Source organism: Gorilla gorilla, chromosome X (genome assembly GCF_029281585.2).
Source record: "Gorilla gorilla gorilla isolate KB3781 chromosome X, NHGRI_mGorGor1-v2.1_pri, whole genome shotgun sequence".
Lineage (NCBI taxonomy): Eukaryota > Metazoa > Chordata > Mammalia > Primates > Hominidae > Gorilla > Gorilla gorilla.
The window spans coordinates 83,906,380-83,927,662 of record NC_073247.2 but is presented as its reverse complement, the minus strand read 5'-3'; the positions used below and the strand labels follow the sequence as shown (position 1 = coordinate 83,927,662).

The 21,283-nt window shown below is 42.8% G+C and overlaps 1 protein-coding gene across 2 annotated transcripts in view; it reads right to left on the bottom strand.

Annotated features, from left to right (window-relative positions):
• PIN4 (peptidylprolyl cis/trans isomerase, NIMA-interacting 4) overlaps window positions 1-8,115 on the bottom strand; it is an 83,763-nt gene extending 75,648 nt beyond the window's left edge. Inside the window, exons 1-2 of one of the 2 annotated variants that reach the window (XM_004064387.5) lie at window positions 7,961-8,115; window positions 3,248-3,321 (exon numbers count right to left, since the gene is read on the bottom strand). In XM_004064387.5, the coding sequence (XP_004064435.1) occupies window positions 3,248-3,321; window positions 7,961-8,078 (192 nt within the window). In that variant the 5' untranslated portion in view covers window positions 8,079-8,115. The remainder of the gene's footprint in view (window positions 1-3,247; window positions 3,322-7,960) is intronic. The other variant, XM_004064386.4, reaches the window with a different exon arrangement.
• Between the last annotated feature and the right edge of the window lie 13,168 nt (window positions 8,116-21,283).

The following is a 21,283-nucleotide window of genomic DNA, read 5'->3' as shown; positions in this document are numbered from 1 at the left end:
TATCATTTATCCAAAATGCTTGGGACCAGAGTATTTCGGATTTGGGAATATTTGCATTATACTTACCAGTTGAGCATCCCTAATCTGAAAATTCAAAATCTGAAATGCTATAATGAGCATTTACTTTGAGTGTCATGTCAGCGCTCAAAAAGTTTCAGATCTTACAGCATTTTGTATTTTGGATTTTTGGATTAGGGATACTCAACTGGTACTATTCAGCAATACAGAGGAATAAACTATTGATAAACAAAACCACCTGAATGAAATCTCCAGCGAATTATACTGGGTGAATAAAACCAATCCCAAAAGGTTACATACTGTATTATTCCATTCATATAACATTCTTGACATTATATCGTTACACAAATGGAGAACAGATAAGTTGCTGCCATGGGTTAAGGGGGCAGAGGTGGGGCAGAAGGGAAGCGGGTATAGTTATAAAAGGCCAAGAGGAGGGATCCTTGTGGTGGTAGGATTGTCTGTATCTTGACTACATCAATGTCAATATCCTGTTTGTGCTATTGTACTATAGTTTTGTTAGGTGTTACCATTGGGAGAAACAAAGGAATACGTATTATTTCTTTTCCTTTTTCTTTTTTTCTTTTTTAGAGACAAGGTCTCATTCTGTTGCCCAGGTTGGAGTGCAGTGGCGTGATCCTGACTCACTGCCGCCTCAAACTCCTGGGCTCAAACAATCCTCCTACCTCAGCCTCCCAAGTAGCTGGGACTACAGGCACACGCCACCATGCCCAGCTAGATGTATTATTTCTTACAACTGCATGTGAATCTATAATTATCTTAAAATAAAAGGCTTTATAAAAACAAATTTAACCCTAATCTACTTTCCTAGTGAATAACGTGCCACTCCTTTCCATATATCTCATGAGTGGCCACATTGAACTTATTTTTTTTCCAGAGAGGGTAAGATGCCTCTTTAAAGCCATATGCACCAGGTGTGGTGGCTCATGCCCCTATAATCTTAACACTTTTGGAGGCTGAGGCGGGAGGATCGCTTGAGGCCAGGAGTTCAAGACCAGCCTGGGCAACATAGCGAGACTCCATCTCTACAAAGATAAAAACAATAAAACAATAAAACAAAGTTTTTAAAAAATTAGCTAAAGCCGCCAGGCACGGTGGCTCATGCCTGTAATCCCAGCACTTTGGGAGGCCGAGGCAGATGGATCACCTGAGGTCAGGAGTTCAAGACCAGCCTGGCCAACATGGTGAACCTCATCTCTACTAAAAATACAAAAAACTAGCTGGGCGCGGTGGCAGGCACCTGTGATCCCAGATACTTGGGAGGCTGAGGCAGGACAATTGCTTGAACCTGGGAGGCGGAGGTCGCAGTGAGCCGAGATCGTGCCATTGCACTCCAGCCTGGACAACAAGAGTGAAACTCCGTCTCAAAAAAAAAATAAAAAAAAGTAGCTAAAGCCATACGCAGTGCAACAGTCTCTTAGGTTAGATGCTTGTGAAAACATATTAGGTGAAAACTGCATATAGCCAAAATTACCCTAGAATATCCCTTTATGAAGATGTCATATGGGAGACCAGCATGTCAGCTCTCATTTAAGCCCAGACATAGCCAGACACGCTGTACTCCGTTTGTAACATGAAGTAACTGGGTTGTATTTAGGGGCTATGTTTTATGAAAACTTATCTTTGGATACCAGAACCCCACTTCACATGATTGGATGCTCATACAAGAATTCAGGGCAACTATAGAAAAGCAGGTGCATGTCTCTCATCTCTCTCTCTCTCTCTGTGGGGCATAGGTTCATTGAATAGAAGAGTGGGCAGAACAGTCCACACCATTTACATGATCGCTCTTTTTTAGGCTACACATGTAAGGCTGAATTTATATGATGCAGTTCCACTGCTATGCTTATCATACAGCAATGAAATATATATCTTTACCTAACTGCTCCCAAGTAGCCTGTGATAACAAGGACCATCTCTTACTTTTTATTTATTTTTTTGAGACAGGGTCTCGCTCTGTTGCATAGGATGAGTGTAGTGGCACAATCATGGCTCACTGTAGCCTCAAATTCTCGGGCTCAAGCGATCCTCCCACCTCAGCCTCCTGAGTAGCTACGGCCACAGTTGTGCATCACCACGTCTGGCTAATTTTTTATTTTTATTTTTTTAGTGACAGGGTCTTGCTATACTGCCCAGGCTGGTCTCAAACTCCTGGGCTCAAGTGATCCTCGTGCCTTGGCCTCCCAAAGTGCTGGGATTACAGGAAAGAACCATTGTGCCTGGCCCATCTCTTACTTTTTTATTAAATAAATAAATGATAAAAAAATCCCCAGAGCCTAATACATTGCTTGGCACAGGGCAGATGTCACTAAGTCCTTACTGAATGAATGAATCAAAGTACAGGCTCCCATATCCTGACTAAAACATGGAAATTGCCTTGTTACATAGCACTTTCTAGTTTGCAGATTAAATTTTCTCCCAGCAGATACTCCTCTGGGGCTAGGTTAAGTATTTCAAGTAATTATTTGCTGATTTTCTCCTGCCCCCATTTTCATGGTCAAGACCCTGGTTTGTGGCTCACCAGTGGGGAAGCTTTCTAAAGAGACCTGCACCCTTGCCTGTTTATTCAGCAGAGGCCTTTTAACACTTATCTAATCTCTTGGTTTCATAAAATATTATTTTGTCCTAAGAAATAACTCAATTACTGGGAAGATCTAACTTAATGCATTTTAAGGAACAATACTAAAAAACTATAAAGAAATTCTGGGTATCTGAGAAAGTACATGAGAAAATATTTAAAGGGAATTACTTTTCATAAGCAAGACTGGTCTATATTTTCCATTTTTTTTAAATTTATTTTTATTTATTTATTTTTTTGAGATGGAATCTTACTCTGTTGCCCAGGCTGGAGTGCAGTGGTGCAATCTCAGCTCATTGCAACCTCAGCCTCCTGGTTCAAGCGATTCTTGATTCTCAAGCCTCAGCCTCCCAAGTAGCCAGGATTACAGGTGTACACCACCACACCAGGCAAATTTTTGTATTTTTAGTAGAGACAGGGTTTCACCATTTTGGCCAGGCTGATCTGCCTGCCTTGGCCTCCCAAAGTGCTGGGATTACAGGTGCGCCCAGCTACAATTTTGTGTTATTTTGATTTTATACCAGTGTTAGGCTAGCCTGTTAGAATGAGTTAAGCATTCTGTCTTTTACGTGTACTAACACATAAACGGAATTTATATTTAACATGGAAAAAAAGGAACCAGTAACTCACCTTTACTGCATTGCCACCACCTTTGGGACCTTGAGCCTTCTTGTCAGCACTGTCACTCCCAGAGGCTGCTCCCCCTTTAGAGAAGAGATGACAGGTACTCATTTAAACTGCACCTCCATGTTTACAGAAAGATCCAACACACAACCGGAATGGACACTTCCATCATAACGCCACACTTCAAAAGGGAACTCGGCCAGACACTTTACAACAAGGGTATCCAAACTTTCAGCTTCCCTGGGCCACAGTGGAAGAATTATCTTGGGTCACACAAAATACGCTAACACTAATGATAGTTGACAAGCAAAAAAAAAAAAAAAAAAAATCACAAATAAAAATCTCATAATGTTTTAAGAAAGTTTGCAAATTTGTGTTGGGCTGCATTCAAAGCCATCCTGGGCCATATGCAGCCCGTGGGCCGTGGGTTGGACAAGCTTGCTTTACAACATCAAGCTAAATTAATCTGACCCATCTTTCTTCAAACAGGAAATCTGTGCCCTATATAAACCCTTCACAGAAAATGGATACACAAATGAGTGTGCTAATAGGTGAATGAAAGCTCCGGAAGCCTGGCCCAGATTCTCTGCATCCAATTTAACACCCTGCCTTCTGAGGGCAGACTCCTAAGTTCTTGTAAGAGTTCTATCATGTACCACAACTATGTGTTCAAGCATCACAATTCCAGTAAGTAAAATCTCCAAGAATATATTTTTTAAAAAGATCAAATTTCCCACTACCCATTTTTGGCTAAAGAATACATTCATGTCCAAATTTCTAGAGTTTACTACATTGCCTATTGATGTCTTCCTAGAACCATTAGCAGCATCTTACATTTTACTAGTATGTCATTTTACTACTATGGTAACTTCTGTGTCAATGGCAGCCTACGTACTGCTAGAGGCTGATGTTCCTAAGAATTACAGTTGAATTAAGGGTTCAGTTCAATAAACATTTCCTATACAACTACTGAGTTCCAGGCACTGGGAGTACAAAGATGAACAAGCCATGTATCTTCCTTCAGAAAACTCATATTCTAGTGAGGAAGACAGATCATTTCAGGAGAATGCAGGAGATGCAGAGATGGTTATGGACAGGGGGCTGTGGAAGCACAGAGGGACACTGGAGCCAGCCAGGGAAGGTTTCCTGGATGAGTAGGAGCTGGTTAGCCAAAGAAAGGATAAAGAGACACTCCAGAATGGGGGAAACAAGGTATGTGTAAGAAATTGTATGGATGAAGCCAAATCTGAGGTTGGAGTGCACTCAGATGAGCCTGCCTGAGGGAGGTAGCTGAGGGTCAGGGCATTGAGGCCTTTTGGCCCCATTAAGGAGCTTGGGACTTATCCTAGACGTAATAGGAAGCCATTGAAAAGCTGGTTTTTTTTTTTTGTTTTTTTTTGAGACAGAGTCTCGCTCTGTCTGTGGCCCAGGCTGGAGTGCAGTGGCGCGATTTCGGCTCACTGCAAGCTCCGCCTCCCGGGTTCAGGCCATTCTCCTGCCTCAGCCTCCCGAGTAGCTGGGACTACAGGTGCCACCACGCCCAGCTAATTTTTTTTTTTGTATTTTTAGTAGAGACGGGGTTTCACCGTGTTAGCCAGGATGGTCTCGATCTCCTGACCTCGTGATCTGCCCGCCTCGGCCTCCCAAAGTGCTGGGATTACAGGCGTGAGCCACCGCGCCTGGCCGCCATTGAAAAGTTTTAAGCAGGAGTCTCCATCTTGCTTGTCTTAGTATCTCCAAGCCTAGCACAATGGCTGGCACACAAAAGGTGTTTTAATAAATGTTTGATTAAACTGAAAACCCCAAATACTGACTACCAAAACCCTAAAAAAATGTTACTGCCAAAGTAGTGTTATTAAATCAAACTCCTAACTGGGTTTGCTATAGATCCATTCTTGAATGATGATGCCTTCCAGTTATCCCATCCTCTTCCCTGCTGGATGCTGTCATCTTCTGACTGCCACCTCACTGCCTTTGATTTCCTGACGACTCTGGCATCAGCTTTGGGCTTCCTCTCCACCCTCACTGCTGCCATTACCTTGAGTGACCTCACCATCTATCTTGGGGAATCTCACAGTTCTAGGTCTCTTTCCCGAATGTCATGCTCTCTACTGCAAGCTACCTGCCCCGGGGGCACACGATGGAACTGTGCCACTCAGAACTAGTTCAGTCTCTGGCTATAACCTCCTGTCCTTCCAGCTTCCTCATGTCTCATTCCCACAATACTGGCTCTTTAACTTCACAGAACCTCTCCCTTGACCCCAGTCCCTTCGTCCTACTACATTCACCTAGACCACCAGACCTCTTTTTCCCTTCCCACTCTGGACCCCATGTTCCTTCATCTGAACTGCATTCCCACTGGCCCTTGTAATTCCCTGGTGTTGCTATCCTCCTATCATAACTGCCTAACAAAACCTCAACCATGGCTTAAGGCTGCACCTAGCTCTTTTCAATCCTATATTGTGCCAATTGCATAGTACTAGGTAAATCAGACTGTGAAGATTATGTAGTCTACAAATTCATGGCCTTTGATCTTAGTCAGGCTCCTAGCCCTGAAGGCACTTCTTTTGTGTTTCATTCCCTCTCCCATTATGATATTCCAGACCTTTACCACTCTCCTCAAGATGCCTACTGAGTCCCTGCCCCTCCATCTCCTTTCCTATGACCTCAAGCATAAGGTGTCCCTGCTCCCCCTAGGTCCTGGATTCCATTTTCTCCTAAATCTCACTCTTCCGTACCTTTACCTCTTTTACTTTACTGGATCCTTCAGCTTCACTCCCAAGTTTTCCCCATTCCAAAGAAGCAAAGAAAATAAAACTTTCTCTTAATCCTCTGTCCTTCTCTATCTACCATCCCATTTCCATGCTTTTCAATTAAAACTTTCCAAGAAGTCCAAATTACCACTTCCCAGTCAGTTCTCTAGTCACTGTAATCTGGCTTCTGTTTCACTGAAACCACTTTTACCGAAGGCCACCTCTAATTTCCAAATCTGCTGTGCTTGATAGACTATACCCTCTCTCTTTAAAACATTCTGGTCTCTCCAGCCTCTGGCCACCATTCTGCACTCCCTCTATCTGTCTGCCTCTTTCTCTGCCTGTCCTAGGATCACATCCTCTGCTCTCTGCTCTTTTCATTCTATAAACTCTCCATGGATAATTGCATACACTCTAATGGGCTCAACTACCATCTATAAGTTAATGACTCCTAAAACTTACATGTACAGTCTAGACCTCTCCCTCAAACTTGAGACTCAAATATCCAACCACTTCCTGACTACATCTCCACTGAGATGTCCCACAGACACCTCAAAGCCAATCTATCTGAAAGTGAATTCATCAATCTCATCCCCGCTCCTCATGTATCCTTGATGTTACCCTGCAGGACCAACAACAGGTTAGAAATCCAATCCAGAAAACAGAACGATCGTTGATCCTCCCTCACCACCCCTCCCCAACCCAATAAATCACCAAGTCTTGACTATTTCACATCCTAATATTTACAGAATCTTTTCTCTTTTCTCAGTTCCCACAGCCACTCCCTTAGGTCAGTCCACCATCATCTCTCACCAAGACTACCACAACAATCTGCTTACAGGTCTTTCTGATCCTTAACTGTCCTTCTTAGCAGAATATATAGCACTCTCCATGATCTGGTCTTTGTTTCTGTTTTCATTCTCACCACTTGCCATTCTGCCTTAAGTTTTTGCTCCAGCAACACTACGCTGCACACATCATGCTGTTTCTCACCTCAGTGCTTTTGCTGCTGGACCCCAAGTAAGGAATGCTTTAACCTACCCTCAATGCACATCTTGACCTGCCTAATTCATCTCCAGGAAGTCTTCCGTTCCCTGTTCCCCAGCTAAATGAAGGACTTCCCTCAATTTCTATTATATCCCATACACATCCCTCAACACTACATTTAGTACAGTGCTTTATGATCACTAAGCCTTTATCTTCCTCACTACTTCGGGAGCTCCTTAAGGCCAAAATCTCTTCTTTTTTTTTTGAGACAGAGGCTCGCTCTGTCGCCCAGGCTGGAGTGCAGTGGCGCGATCTCGGTTCATTGCAACCTCTGCCTCCCGGGTTCAAGCGATTCTCCTGCCTCAGCCTCCCGAGTAGCTAGGATTACAGGCGCACACCACCACCACGCCTGGCAAATTTTTATATTTTTAGTAGAGACGGGGTTTCGCCATGTTGGCCAGGCTGGTCTCGAACTCCTGACCTTGTGATCCATCCTCCCTCGGCCTCCCAAAGTGCTGGGATTATAGGCGTGAGCCACCGCGCCCAGCCCTCTGTCTTATTTTTGTATCCTCAGCGCTTAGCACTGTGCCTGACACATTTCTGTTCAATGGATGAATGATTCCTTCCCCGATGGTGGGCATGTCATTCTGTAAGCATTAAAGTGAACTTTAAGGACCATAATCAATGTGTACTTCCTATTGCTGGCTTTGCTAAGACCCAATTTTAGAGCTCTAATAACCCCTTGAAATAGCAGCCCTAAGTCATCGCCTCCGAGGAACTATCCCCATCAGATTCCATTACCCACCAGGACGGTCCCTGAAGCATAGCCCAATGTATTCCTACAGATGTAATCGATGGCAGCACTGTGGGGCCACTGGCTACCTGCTGCGTCCGTCCCGGACTCCGGAGATGGACTGTCTGTTCCCTCCCTTCGCTCCTCACCCGCCCCCATTCTCCTTGATCGCTCTGGCCGCTCTACCTTTCCCCGCTTTTCCAGAACCACTTTTTCCTTTGGGCGGCATCTTGGAAGCTTGTTGTTCAACTCTGAACTGCTCCAGTTGCCGTACAAGCCCCTTTAGAAGCCCCGCCATGGGCATGTCCTAAACAAATGCCTGAAAGCCCCATCTCAATTGACCGTTCTTATTGCGGCTCCGGAAGCAGGCACAGCTTGGGGCAGACCCCATCCTTTGGCTCTTGGACCAATGGGGCTGAAGATGCCTGACCAATAAGACGCTTGAGCCGAAACAAAGGCAGAGGGGCGGAGACAAAGGCCGGATTAGGGCGGGAAGCCCGGCCTCTGCGCTTTTCGTGACTTCTTTCACGCACCCTAATTTGCACCAGATCCCCCACCCCCCACACTCTACCCCCCGAAGCTCCCCCCTTCCCCTCAACCTGGCTTTTTTCACGCGTGCGCAGTAGGAGCCACGGGGGGGACTCTGCAGTCCCTCGGCGCCAGCTCTGGCCAATCCCGCGGGGCCGCCAGACAAAGGGAAGCAGGAGTACTGTGGTGGCGGCCAACTTCCGTTGTCTCCTCCTACACACAGGGCTGCCCTCCCTGGCGGTTTTTCGTTTGTTAATTTTATTCTGCAGTTGTAGCTAATTGGGTTCAAAAGGTAGTTTTTAAAAAAGGCTGTCACCTTTTTGCCTCTTGCAGAGCTCAGTCATGGAGAAACATTGGAAGCAGTCTAAGTGCTCCTCAGTCGGGTACTGCTTAAATAATGTTTTAGCCACACAAGAAGATATTATACAACATTCAAAATAACGATTGTAAGGCTGTGTGTACAGATAGGGGAAATGTTTTTAAGACCAAGATAAAGAATATGATTCCTTGTAAAAGAAGTATATGTAATGTATTGTATGTTATATGAATATAAAGGAGAGGAAAGCTATAGAGCAAGATGTGGCCAGTGGTGCTAGTGCATACAGGTCATCGTGTTTGTTTCTGTGTATTTTCCAAAATTTCCATAATGGTGCAGCATAGTGTAGTAAAAGCATGGATTCTGGAGCCAGATTGCCCAGTTTCAAATCCCTGCTCCACATCTGTCTACTAGCTCCATGACCTTGAGGAAGTTACTTCACCTCTCTTTGGCTCAGTTTCATCATCTGTGAAATGGAGTCGATGATAATAGTACCTACTATTATCCTATCAGGTGTTAAGAGAATTAAACAAGTTCACATCTGTAAAGCACATAAAATGATGGCTTGCTCATATTAATAGTGTTTGCCTAAGATAAATGATTTTTGAATTTGTGCCCACACACTTTTTCTCCCCTTACAATCCCTCCCACCATCAATAATTTGATATGTCAGGGCGTTTCCTCCACTCCATGAGAGAGCTGTCCTAGCTTGCCACTACCAGCCAGAATATAGAGGTCTTCCAGCTCAGAGTTTAGTTTTTGGATGCAGCCTTGCTGGACCTGGAGATGCTTCATGCTTATACCAGGGAATCAGGTATTTCTGAGATTGTCCTCATCCCGTACTCAAGACATAACATGGAGCCCTCTTATGTTTGGCTGCTGTAAATTCTGAACACATTTTGGGCACTCCTTGTTTCGGATTGGGAGTGATCAACTGCGGAGGACACATCTAGTGGTGAGGGGATCATTGCTCTGCCACTTCTGAAGTGGATCCTGCCCCTGTACTAATTCTCCAAGTTCGGCTGCGAGATGGAGGGGCGGGGGAGTCAGGATTGGGTGTTGACGATGACAGTGTAGCCTTGTGTTCATCAGGTTATCTATGGCCAAGAGGCCCAAGAGGAACATTTACTTTTGATTTTTCGTTGGGAAGAGCCTTTCCTGTGACCACTGGCTATGGCAGTTGTGAAGTAGGAATGAAGCAAACTAGAGTTCCGATCCCAATGAACAGCCAATGTCTGTCAATGGCTGATGTGCCTAGCAAATGCTTAGTGCCTGGAACACTGTGAGAGCTCTGTGCATTCCAGCAGATAATAACAGCAACAATGATAATAAGCCTATGTCCATGGCTGAATTTTTCAAGCAAGACTGAAGGCCAACAGCTCCAACGGGAAAAGAATGGGCATAGGCCTGCTGGAGGTTTCAAGGTCAGAAGCACTTTAAGACAGATCTCAACTATGCAGTATGATTACAAAAAGATGGGGCAGGTATTATGATACAATTTTAAGTATTCTGAAATGTGAATTTAACTTTCATTTTCTTCAGTTTATATTATATTCTATCACTTGACACTTATTTTTTATTCAAGAGAAAAAGACAATAAACGTAATTTGAAAAGTAAATCATAGAAAAGCCAGCTTCTATTCAGGGTTAAGTCTGCACCAGTCTATGGAGGCAGACTGTGGAGGAGTCTGTGGAGCAGAGTGACAAATTAACTGAAGAGAGAGGGCAGGGGGAGAAAAGAGGAGAAAAATTCAGCCTTGAAACCATGGTAACATCTGCTGGAGTGTGCACTGTGACTCAGCCAGCAATGGCTGCCAATTGTATTTTCTACTAATTACCTCATCAGGTTCATTCTTTTATGCATTACTTGAGGAAAATCAGGAAGAGAAGCTGGCAGCCCTCTTCCCAGGACAGAGGTTCACAGACCTTGGCCCAGACTCACACACTGCCCCACCTGACCTGCTCCACAGCCAAAGAACCAGTTTCTTTCCTATTTGGGATCCCAGCAGAGCTTATTCTGCAGGGGAAAGCTTGAAGCAACAAAACACAGAGATCTACTTGATCCCATTCATAGATGGTCATTGCATAGGGAGGTCTAGGCCCCAGACTCTGGGAACAAGGACAGGGAAAGGTCATGTTTGGAAAATGAAGACAGGAAAAAAATCAGTACATAGTGGATGAAATCAGCCACCTATAAAAATAACTACTCATCGTGGCAAATGGACATAGGTATTAATATTAAATATATTGCTGATATGACTGATGTGTCTCCATGAGTCCAGTCCGTGGCCAAATAATTTTCTTTTTTTTAATATTATACTTTAAGTTCTAGGGTACATGCACACAACATGCAGGTTTGCTACATAGGTATACATGTGCCATGTTGGTTTGCTGCACCCATCAACTCATCATTTACATTAGGTATTTCTCCTAATGCTATCCCTCCCCCAGCCCCCCACGCCATGACAGGCCCCGGTGTGTGATGTTCCCCGCCCAGTGTCCAGGTGATCTCATTGTTCAATTCCCACCTATGAGTGAGAACATGCGGTGTTTGGTTTTCTGTCCTTGTGATAGTTTGCTGAGAATGATGATTTCCAGCTTCATCCATGTCCCTGCAAAGGACATGAACTCATCCTTTTTCATGGCTGCATAGTATTCCATGGTATATATGTGCCACATTTTCTTAATCCAGTCTATCATTGATGGACATTTGGGTTGGTTCCAAGTCTTTGCTATTGTGAAGAGTGCCGCAATAAACATACGTGTGCATGTGTCTTTATAGCAGCATGATTTATAATCCTTTGGGTATATACCAGTAATGGGATTGCTGGGTCAAATGGTATTTCTAGTTCTAGATCCTTGAGGGATCACCACACTGTCTTCCACAATGGTCAAACCAATTTACACTCCCACCAACAGTGTAAAAGCCTTCCTATTTCTCCACATTCTCTTCAGCATCTGTTGTTTCCTGACTTTTTAATGATTGCCATTCTAACTGGCATGAGATGGTATCTCATTGTGGTTTTGATTTGCATTTCTCTGATGACCAGTGATGATCAGCATTTTTTCATGTGTCTGTGGGCTGCATAGATGTCTTCTTTTGAGAAGTGTCTGTTCATACCATTTGCCGACTTTTTGATGGGGTTGTTTTTTTTTCTTGTAAATTCGTTTTGAGTTCTTTGTAGATTCTAGATATTAGCCCTTTGTCAGATGGGTAGATCGCAAAGATTTTCTCCCATTCTGTAGGTTGCCTGTTCATTCTGGTGGTAGTTTCTTTTGCCGTGCAGAAGCTCTTTAGTTTAACTAGATCCCATTTGTCTATTTTGGCTTTTGTTGCCTTTGCTTTTGGTGTTTTAGTCATGAAGTCCTTGCCCATGCCTATGGCCTGAATGGTATTGCCTAGGTTTTCTTTTAGGGTTTTATGGTTTTGTGTCTAACATTTAAGTCTTTAATCCATCTTGAATTAATTTTTGTATAAGGTGTAAGGAAGGGATCCAGTTTCAACTTTCTACATATTAGGCTAGCCAGTTTTCCCAGCACCATTTATTAAATAGAGAATCCTTTCCCCATTTCTTGTTTTTGTCAGGTTTGTCAAAGATCAGATGGTTGTAGATGTGTGGTATTGTTTCTGAGGCCTCTGTTCTGTTCCATTGGTCTATATATCTGTTTTGGTACCAGCATCATGCTGTTTTGGTTCCTGTAGCCTTGTAGTACAGTTTGAAGTCAGGTAGCATGATGAGTGGCCAAAGAATTTTCTAACCCACTTCATACTAGGTAATGAAGCTTTAAGTGACTGGTTTTTCAAAAAGGACTTCAGAGAAGAAGGCTCCATCTGTGTTTGTCCAGCATTATCTAAGCAAAAGAACTACAGTTTCTGGAAGACCTTACTATACCAGTATCTCATGAGGTAGATTTTGTTTTTTAGAGGCAGTGTTCACTTAAGACAGTGGAAAACAACCAACACAAATTGCACACGTACTATGAGCCAGGAGCTTTCCCTTCGTGATCTCTTTTAGAGTTCACAACAGCCTTATTTGGAAAATATTACTATTGCCATCTTTTTTTATTTTTATTTTTTGAGACAGAGTTTCGCCCTGTCACCCAGGATGGAGTGCAGTGGCACAATCTCGGCTCACTGCAACCCCCGCCTCCTAGATTCAAGCAATTCTCTTGCCTCCGCCTCCTGAGTAGCTGGGACTACTGGTGCCTGCTACGATGCCTGGCTAATTTTTGTAGTTTTAGTAGAGACAAGGTTTCACCATGTTGACCAGGCTGTTCTCAAACTCCTGACCTCAAGTGATCCGCCTGCCTCGGCCTCCCAAAGTTCTAGGATTACAGGTGTGACCCACCCCACCCAGCTCTATTACCACCTTAAAGCTGAAGAAACAGGGTCAGAGAAGTTAAGAAATGTGCCCCAAGTTTCACAGCTAGCTAGGGTCTGTGGCAAGGTTGGGCAACGAACTCGTCTGTCTGACTTCCAAGTTGGTACCCTCTCCATGATGCCATGCTACTCCAGGCTTTGCCATCCCCTAAATGAAATCTAAGAACATCCAGTTCTCTTTTTTCTGAGAGCATGTTCACCAAATCAGCCCTCCAGGGACCTTGAGGCATTTAGGGACACTGTGCAAGAGGCCCCAGGGTCAAGTTATACCCCCAACATGGGACATAAATAAGCCTTTGGCTTATGCATCAGTGTGTTATTATGAGTAACCTGGAATGTGCTCTCCTCTGCTTGCGGTGCTGGACCTTCCAGGCTGCAGAAGCACAGAGGCAAGGAGAAGGAACATAGTATGGGTGGGGGACAGTGGGCAGGGTACTGTAGACAAGGAAGAGGGGAGCTGCTGGGGAAGAGGTCTTCTGCATCCTCAGCCTTGGGCACTGGTCTCCATGTTCAGTGGATTCTGCCTCCTAAACAACACTTCTCCCTGCCCCCCATAATTTTATGGTGAACAGTGAACATTTTGCTAGATTTGCTTTATCACATATTCACCCATCAATTTTTCTTATTTTTGTTGCATTTCAAAGCAAGTTACAGACATCAGCACACTCCATCCCTAAACACTTCAGTTGTCATAATGTTAACTAGGAGTCACTAATTATCTCTGGCTTGTCCCCTGCCCTCCCCGCCACTGCCATAGCCTTCTGCATATTCTCTAGACCATCGGAACAGCCTCCACATTGATCCCTCTGCTGCCAGTTTCACCTTCTCTTCAAACTACCTTCTGCAGCATCTCAGAGGGAGCTCTTAGAAACGCAGAACTGATACTGTGACTCTCCCAGTTAAGACCCTTCAGTGACTCCCCATTGTCTGATAGGACACTGTCTCACTTTTTAACCTGGAGGCCCAGGGCCCATTATACTGACATCTGCAGCCTCATTTCTTGCTAGTCTCTACTGGGCGCAACCATATAAAGTTACTATTTACAGGCCCTATCTTAAGACTCCATGCCGATCTCTCTCCCTGGAATGCTTTCCCTTATTTTTGATCTGGCTAATTCTTATTTACCTTTCAAGACTGAGCTCAGATGATACCTCCTTCCTGGAAGCCTTCCCTGACTCTCTTCTTTTTCCCAGGCTGGGCTAGACACTCCTCTGTGCTCCCAAAGTACCCTATGCTTATCCCCAACGATGTATAATTTCTATTATTTTAAATTTGTAAAGTTTTGTTTTATGGCCCATAATGTGATCTATCTTGGTAAATGCGTCACATGTACTTGAGAAGAATAGGTACTCTGCCGTTGTTGAGTGGAAGGTTTTATACATGTTAGTTGGATCCTTTTGGCTGATGGTGCTGTTGAATTCTTTCATATCCTTCGTAAATTTATTTTCGTTGTTGTTTTTAATTTATTCATTTGGACTTTTTGCCTTTTTAAAAGTTATTATTGTTATTATTATTATTTTGAGACACAGTCTCGCTCTGTTGCCCAGGCTGAAGTGCAATGGCGTGATCTTGGCTCACTGCAACCTCCGCCTCCCAGGTTCAAGCGATTCTCCTGCCTTAACCTCCCCAGTAGCTGGGACTACAGGTGCGAACCACTATGCCTGGCTAATTTTTTGTATTTTTAGTAGAGACGGGGTTTCGCCATGCTGCCTAGGCTAATCTTGAACTCCTGAGCTCAGGCAATCCGCCTGACTGGCCTCTCAAAGTGCTAGGATTACAGGTATGAGCCAATGAGCCTGGCCTAAAAAAATATTATTATTATTATTAATTAATTAATTTATTTTTTGAGACGGAGTCTGGCTTTGTTGCCCAGGCTGGAGTGCAGTGGTGCCATCTTGGCTCACTGCAAGCTTCCCCTCCCAGGTTCACGTCATTCTCCTGCCTCAGCCTCCCGAGTAGCTGGGACTACAGGCACCCGTCACCACGCCTGGCTAATTTTTTTCTGTTTTTTTTTTTTTTATATTTTTTAGTAGAGACGGGGAGTCACCGTGTTAGCCAGGATGGTCTCGATCTCCTGACCTCGTGATCCGCCCGCCTCAGCCTCCCAAGTGCTGGGATTACAGGTGTAAGCCACCACGCCCGGCCTAAAAAATTATTTTTAATTGACACATAATAATTCCACATATTATGGGGTACAGTGTGAAATTTCTATACCTGCATACTATGTATATAATGATCAAATCAGGTAATTAGCATATCTGTCCCCTCAAACATTTATCATTTCTTTGTGTTGAGAATATTCAAAATCTGCTCTTGTAGCTATTTGAGAATATGCAATAAATTGTTGTTTATTGTAGTCACTCTATAATGCTATAGAACACTAGAACTTATTCTTCCTATCTAGCTGTACTTCAGTGTCTGTTAACCAAACTCTGCCTTGCTAAATTTCTGTCTATTTATTTCATCATTTGGTAACAGAGGGGCATTAAAATCCCGAAATGTAATTGTAGATTTGCCTATTTCTCCTTTCAGCGCTATCAGTTTTTACTTTAGATAATTGGAAGCTGTATTATTAAGCACACAAATGTTTAGGATTGCTATGTTCTCTTGATGAATTGGCCATTTGATCATTTTGAAATCACTTTCTTGATCCCTGGTGATATTTGCTCTGAAATCGACTTTGATACTAACCTAGGCATTCCAGACTTTTTCTTTTTTTTGAGACAGTCTGGCTCTGTTGCCCAGGCTGTAGTGCAGTGACAGAATCACAGCTTATTGCAACCTCTGTCTCCTGGGCTCAAGCTATCCTCCCACCTCAGCCTCCTGAGTAACTGGGGCTACAGGTGCATGCCACTCTGCCAGGATATATATATATATATATATATGCCAGGATATATATATATATATATATATATATATATGCCAGGATATATATATATATATATATATATATGCCAGGATATATATATATATATATATATATGCCAGGATATATATATATATATATATATATATATGCCAGGATATATATATATATATATATATATATATATGCCAGGATATATATATATATATATATATATATATATATATATGCCAGGATATATATATATATATGCCAGGATATATATATATATATATATATATATATATATATATATATGCCAGGATATATATATTTATATTTTGCATTTTTGGTAGAGATGGTGTTTCACCACATTGCCTAGGCTGGTTTCAAACTCTTGAGCTCAAGTGATCCACCTGCCTTGGCTTCCCAAAGTGCTGAAATTACAGGCATGAGCCACTGCCACCCAGCCCCAGCTTTCTTTTGATTCATGTTAGCATGGTAAATATTTTTCTATCTTTTTACTTTTAACCTATTTGTGTCATTATACCAAAGTGAGGGCTTTTTTTTCAGGAGGCATATAGTTGAGTCCTGTGCTTTTCCTTTAAAAAAAATTTTTTTTTATTTTTTATTTTTTAACTTTTTTTTTTTTTTTAAGAAACAGAGTCTCACTCTGTCACCCAGGCTGGATGCAGTGGTATGATCACAGCTCACTACAGCCTTGAACTCCTGGGATCAGGTGATCCTCTGGCCTCAGCGTCTCAAGTATCTAGGACTACAGGCATGTGCCACTACACCTGGCTAATTTTTTAAACATTTTTTGTAGAGATGGGGTCTTGCTGTGTTGCCCAGGCTGATCTCGAACTCCTGGGCTCAAATGATCCTCCCACCTTGGCCTCCCAAAGTGCTGGGATTATAGGCATAAGCCACTGTGCCCTGCCCTCTGTGCTTTTTCTACTTAATATGACAGTCTTTCCCTTTGGAATGGGAGTGTTTAGATGCTTTGCATTTAATGTGATTATTGATATGGTTAGATTTCTATATGGTTTCTCTTTGTTCCATCTGTTCTTTGTTCCATTTTCCTCTTTCTTTGCCCTCTTTCAGATTGAGTTTCTTTCTTCCTTCTTCTTCTTCTTTTTTAATATAAAGAGATGGGATCTTGCTCTATCATCCAGGTTGGAATGCAGTTGTGAAATCATAGCTCTCTGCAGCCTCAAACTCCCAGGTTCAAGGGATCCTCCCACCTCACCTTCCTGAGTAGCTGGGACTACAGGCACATACCACCACCCCCTGCTAATTTTTAAATGTTTTGTAGAGATGAGGTCTTTCTGTGTTGCCCAGGCTGGTCTCAAACTCCTGGCCTCAAGCAATCATCCCAACTTGGCCTCCCTAAGTGCTGGGATTACAAGTGTAAGCCACCATGCCTGGCCAAGTATTTTTATGACTCATTTTTATCTCCATTGTTGGCTATTATCTATAACTTTTTGTTCTATTATTTTAGAGGTTGCTTTAGGGTTTATATTATAAATCTTTAACTTGGCCAGGCGCAGTGGCTCATGCCTGTAATCTCAGCCCTTTTGGAGGCTGAGGCAGGCAGATCACTTGAGGTCAGGAGTTCAAGACCAGCCTGGCCAACATGGTGAAACCCCGTCTCTACTAAAAATACAAAAAATTAGCCAGGCGTGGTGATGCGCGCCTGTAATCCCAGCTACTCAGGAGGCTGAGGTGGGAGAATTGCTGGAACCCAGGAGGCAGAAATTGCAGTGAGCTGAGATCACACCATTGCACTCCAGCCTGGGAGACAGAGCGAGACTCCATCTCAAAAATAAATAAATAAATAAATTAATTAATTAATGTTTAACTTTTCATATTATACATTCAAATGATATACCACTTCACCTACAGCATAGGAACCTTACAAAGGTATACTTCCATTTCCCTCCTCTGGCCTTTGTGTTATTGTTGTTATATATTTTACTTATCTACATCATAAACCTCACAATATATTGTAATTATTTTTGCTTTAAATAGTCAATTATCTTTTTCACTTTAAACATTCGTATTTTAAAAGAATTATAGATTAACAGGAAGTTATAAAATACTACAGAGAGGTTCTGGGTATCTTTCACCCAGTTCCCCCAAATGGTTACATTTTACGTAACTATAGTACAATATCAAAACCAGGAAATTGGCACTGACATAATGTGTGCCATTTGATGCCCCGTGTAGGTCCATGGAACTACCATCAAGATACAAAACTGAGGCAGGAGAAAAGGGTCTGGAGGCAGGGAATCTAAGGCCAATTCACGCTGACTTCCTAGAACTAAATCAAAAGGAAAACCCCAACTTTCTACACCTAAGTAACAAAAGGACCAGAAGCTACTTCCTTTGCAACGTGCCCCTTTTCTGCGCGGCAGATGGAAAATTGAAAGTACCTGTAATTGGTTGCTTTCTGCAACCAATCAGATGTTTGCATAGGAGTGTGACTTTGTAACTTCACTTCAGCCTCTGATTGTTGCTTTCTGCAACCAATCAGACTGATTGTGGGCCAAGTCTTCCTTTGTATAGGAATGCAACTTTGTAACTTCACTTTAGCCTCTGATTGCCTACTTACTTCATTTGCATGGAGTGAACACCAAGTGGCCAATGGGAAACCTCTAGGGGGTACTTGGACCCCAGAAGATTCTGTAACTGGGCTCTTGAGCCCCTGTGCTCGGGGCCTGCTCCCACACTGTGGAGTGTACTTTCATTTTCAATAAATTTCTGCTTTTGTTGCTTTATTCTTTTCTTGCTTTGTGTGTTTTGTCCAATTCTTTGTTCAAAATGCCAAGAACCTGGACACCCTCCACCAGTAACACAACTATCCCATCATCTTCATCTCTAAACCCTAGAAATAACTAATCTGTTCTCCATCTTTATAATTTTGTCACTTTAAGAATGTTACATAAATGGAATTATGCAGTATGTTACCTTTTGAGATTGCCCTTTTTCACTCAGCATGGTTCCTTTGAGATCTATCCAAGTTGTTTCACGTATTAATATTTCATTCTGTAGTATTCCGTGGTTTGGATGTACCACGCTTTGTTTAGCCACTCACCTATTAAGGGACAGTTTGGTTATTTCCAGTTTTTGGCTATTGCAAATTAGAGTGCTGTGAACACTCACGTATAGGTTTTTGTGTGGACATAAACTTTTATTTTATGTACTTATTTTATTTTAAGATGGAGTCTCACTCCGTCGCGCAGGCTAGAGTGCAGTGGTGCAATCTCGGCTCACTGCAACCTCCACCTCCTGGGTTCAAGCGATTCTCCTACCTCAGCCTCCCGAGTAGCTGGGATTACAGGAGCACACCACCACGCCTGGCTAATTTTTGTATTTTTAGTAGAGATGGGGTCTCACCATGTTGGCCAAGCTGGTCTCGAACTCCTGAGCTCAAATGATCCACCAGCCTTGGCCTCCCAAAGGGCTGGGCTTACAGGCATGAGCCACCGCACCCAGCCCATAAACTTTTTTTACTGGACTAATTAACCAAGAGTGCAATTGCTGGGTCAATCGGTAAGTATATGTTTGGTTTTTAAAGAAAATGCTAAATTATTTTCCAGAGTGGCTGTACCATTTTGCATTTCCACCAGAATTATGTGAGTGAACTATTTCTCTGCATTTTTACCAGCATTTGGTATTGTCACTATTATTTATTTATTTATTTTTTTGAGACAGAGTCTCACTCTGTCGCCCAGGCTGGAGTGCAGAGGCATGATCTTGACTCACTGCAACCTCCACCTCCTGGGTTCAAGCAATTCTCCTGCCTCAGCCTCCCGAGTAGCTGGGACTACAGGTGCATGCCACCATGCCCAGCTAATTTTTGTATTTTTAGTAGAGACGGGGCTTCACCATGTCTCCATGGCCAGGTGGCCAGGATGGTCTCGATCTCCTAACCTCATGATCTGCCCCCCTCAGCCTCCCAAAGTGCTGGGATTACAGGCATGAGCCACCACACCCAACTGGTATTGCCACTATTTTTAATTTTTGTTGTTCTAATAGGTGTGTAGTAGTATCTCATTGCGTTCTTAATTTGCATTTTCTAATGGCTAGTGATGTTGAACATATTTTCATGTGTTTATTTTCCATCTGTAGATGACTTTGGTGAACTGTCCCTTCATGTTCTTTGCCCATTTTCAAATTGCATTTTAATAATCATTGTCTTGGGTGGGCATAGTGGCTCACGTCTTTAATGCCAGCACTTTGGGAGGCTGAGGCAGGTGGATCACTTGAGGTCAGGAGTTCGAGACCAGCCTGGGCAACATAGTGGAACCCCCCACCTCTACTTTTAAAATAAAAACAAAAAAAATGCCGTTTGAGATAATTGTAGATTCACATGCAGTTGTTAGAAATTATGAGTCCATGTGTACCCCTTGTCTAGTTTCACTCAATGAAACTTGCAAAACAATAGTACAATATCACAAACAAGAAATTAACATTGATACAATCCGTCTATCTTATTCAGATTTCACCAGTTTTACATGCACTCAAATGTATATTTGTGTATTAACTCGATGTAATTTTACCATGTTGTAGATTTGTGTAACCTCCGTCACAGTCAAGATACAGAATAATCTCATTACAAGAATCCCTCATGATATTCTTTTATAGCCACAGCACCTCCCTCCCTCCCTCACTCCCTAGTTTTTAACAACCACTAATATGTTTTCCATCCTTGTAAATTTGTTATTCCAATAATGTTATGGAATCATACAATATGTAATATTTTGAGACTGACCTTTTCACTCAGCATAATTCTCTGGAGGTTCATTCCAGTTGTGTATATCAGCAGTTCATTCCTTTTTATTACTGACTAGTTAGTATTCCATGCTATAGATGTGCCACAGTTTGTTTAATCATTCACCTGTTAAAAAAACATTTGGGTTGTTTCTCATTTTTGGCTGTAAAGCTGCTATAAACATTTATGTGCAAGTTTTTGTGTGAACATATTTTCATCCAGGCATGGTGGCTCATGCCTATAATCCCAGCATTTTGGGAGGTCAAGGTGGGTGGATTGCTTGAGTCCAGGAGTTCGAGACCAGCCTGGGCAACATAGTGAGACCCCCACTCTCTACTAAAAAACAAAAAAATTAAAAATTGGGAGGCTGAGGTGGGAGGATCGCTTGCACCCAGGAGGTGGAGGCTGCAGTGAGCTGTGATTGTGCCACTGCACTCAGCCTGAGTGACAGAGCAAGACCTTCTTTCAAACCCCCACGCCCCCAACCCTAAGTTTTAATTTCTTTGGGTTAATTGCCTAAGCGTGTAATTGCTGGGTTGTAAGGTAATTGCATGTTTAGTTTTGAAACAAACTGCCATACTTTTTTCAGAGTTGCTGTACCAATTCACATCCCCACAAGTAATGTATGAGTGATCCAGTTTCTCCACCTACTTGCCAGCAGT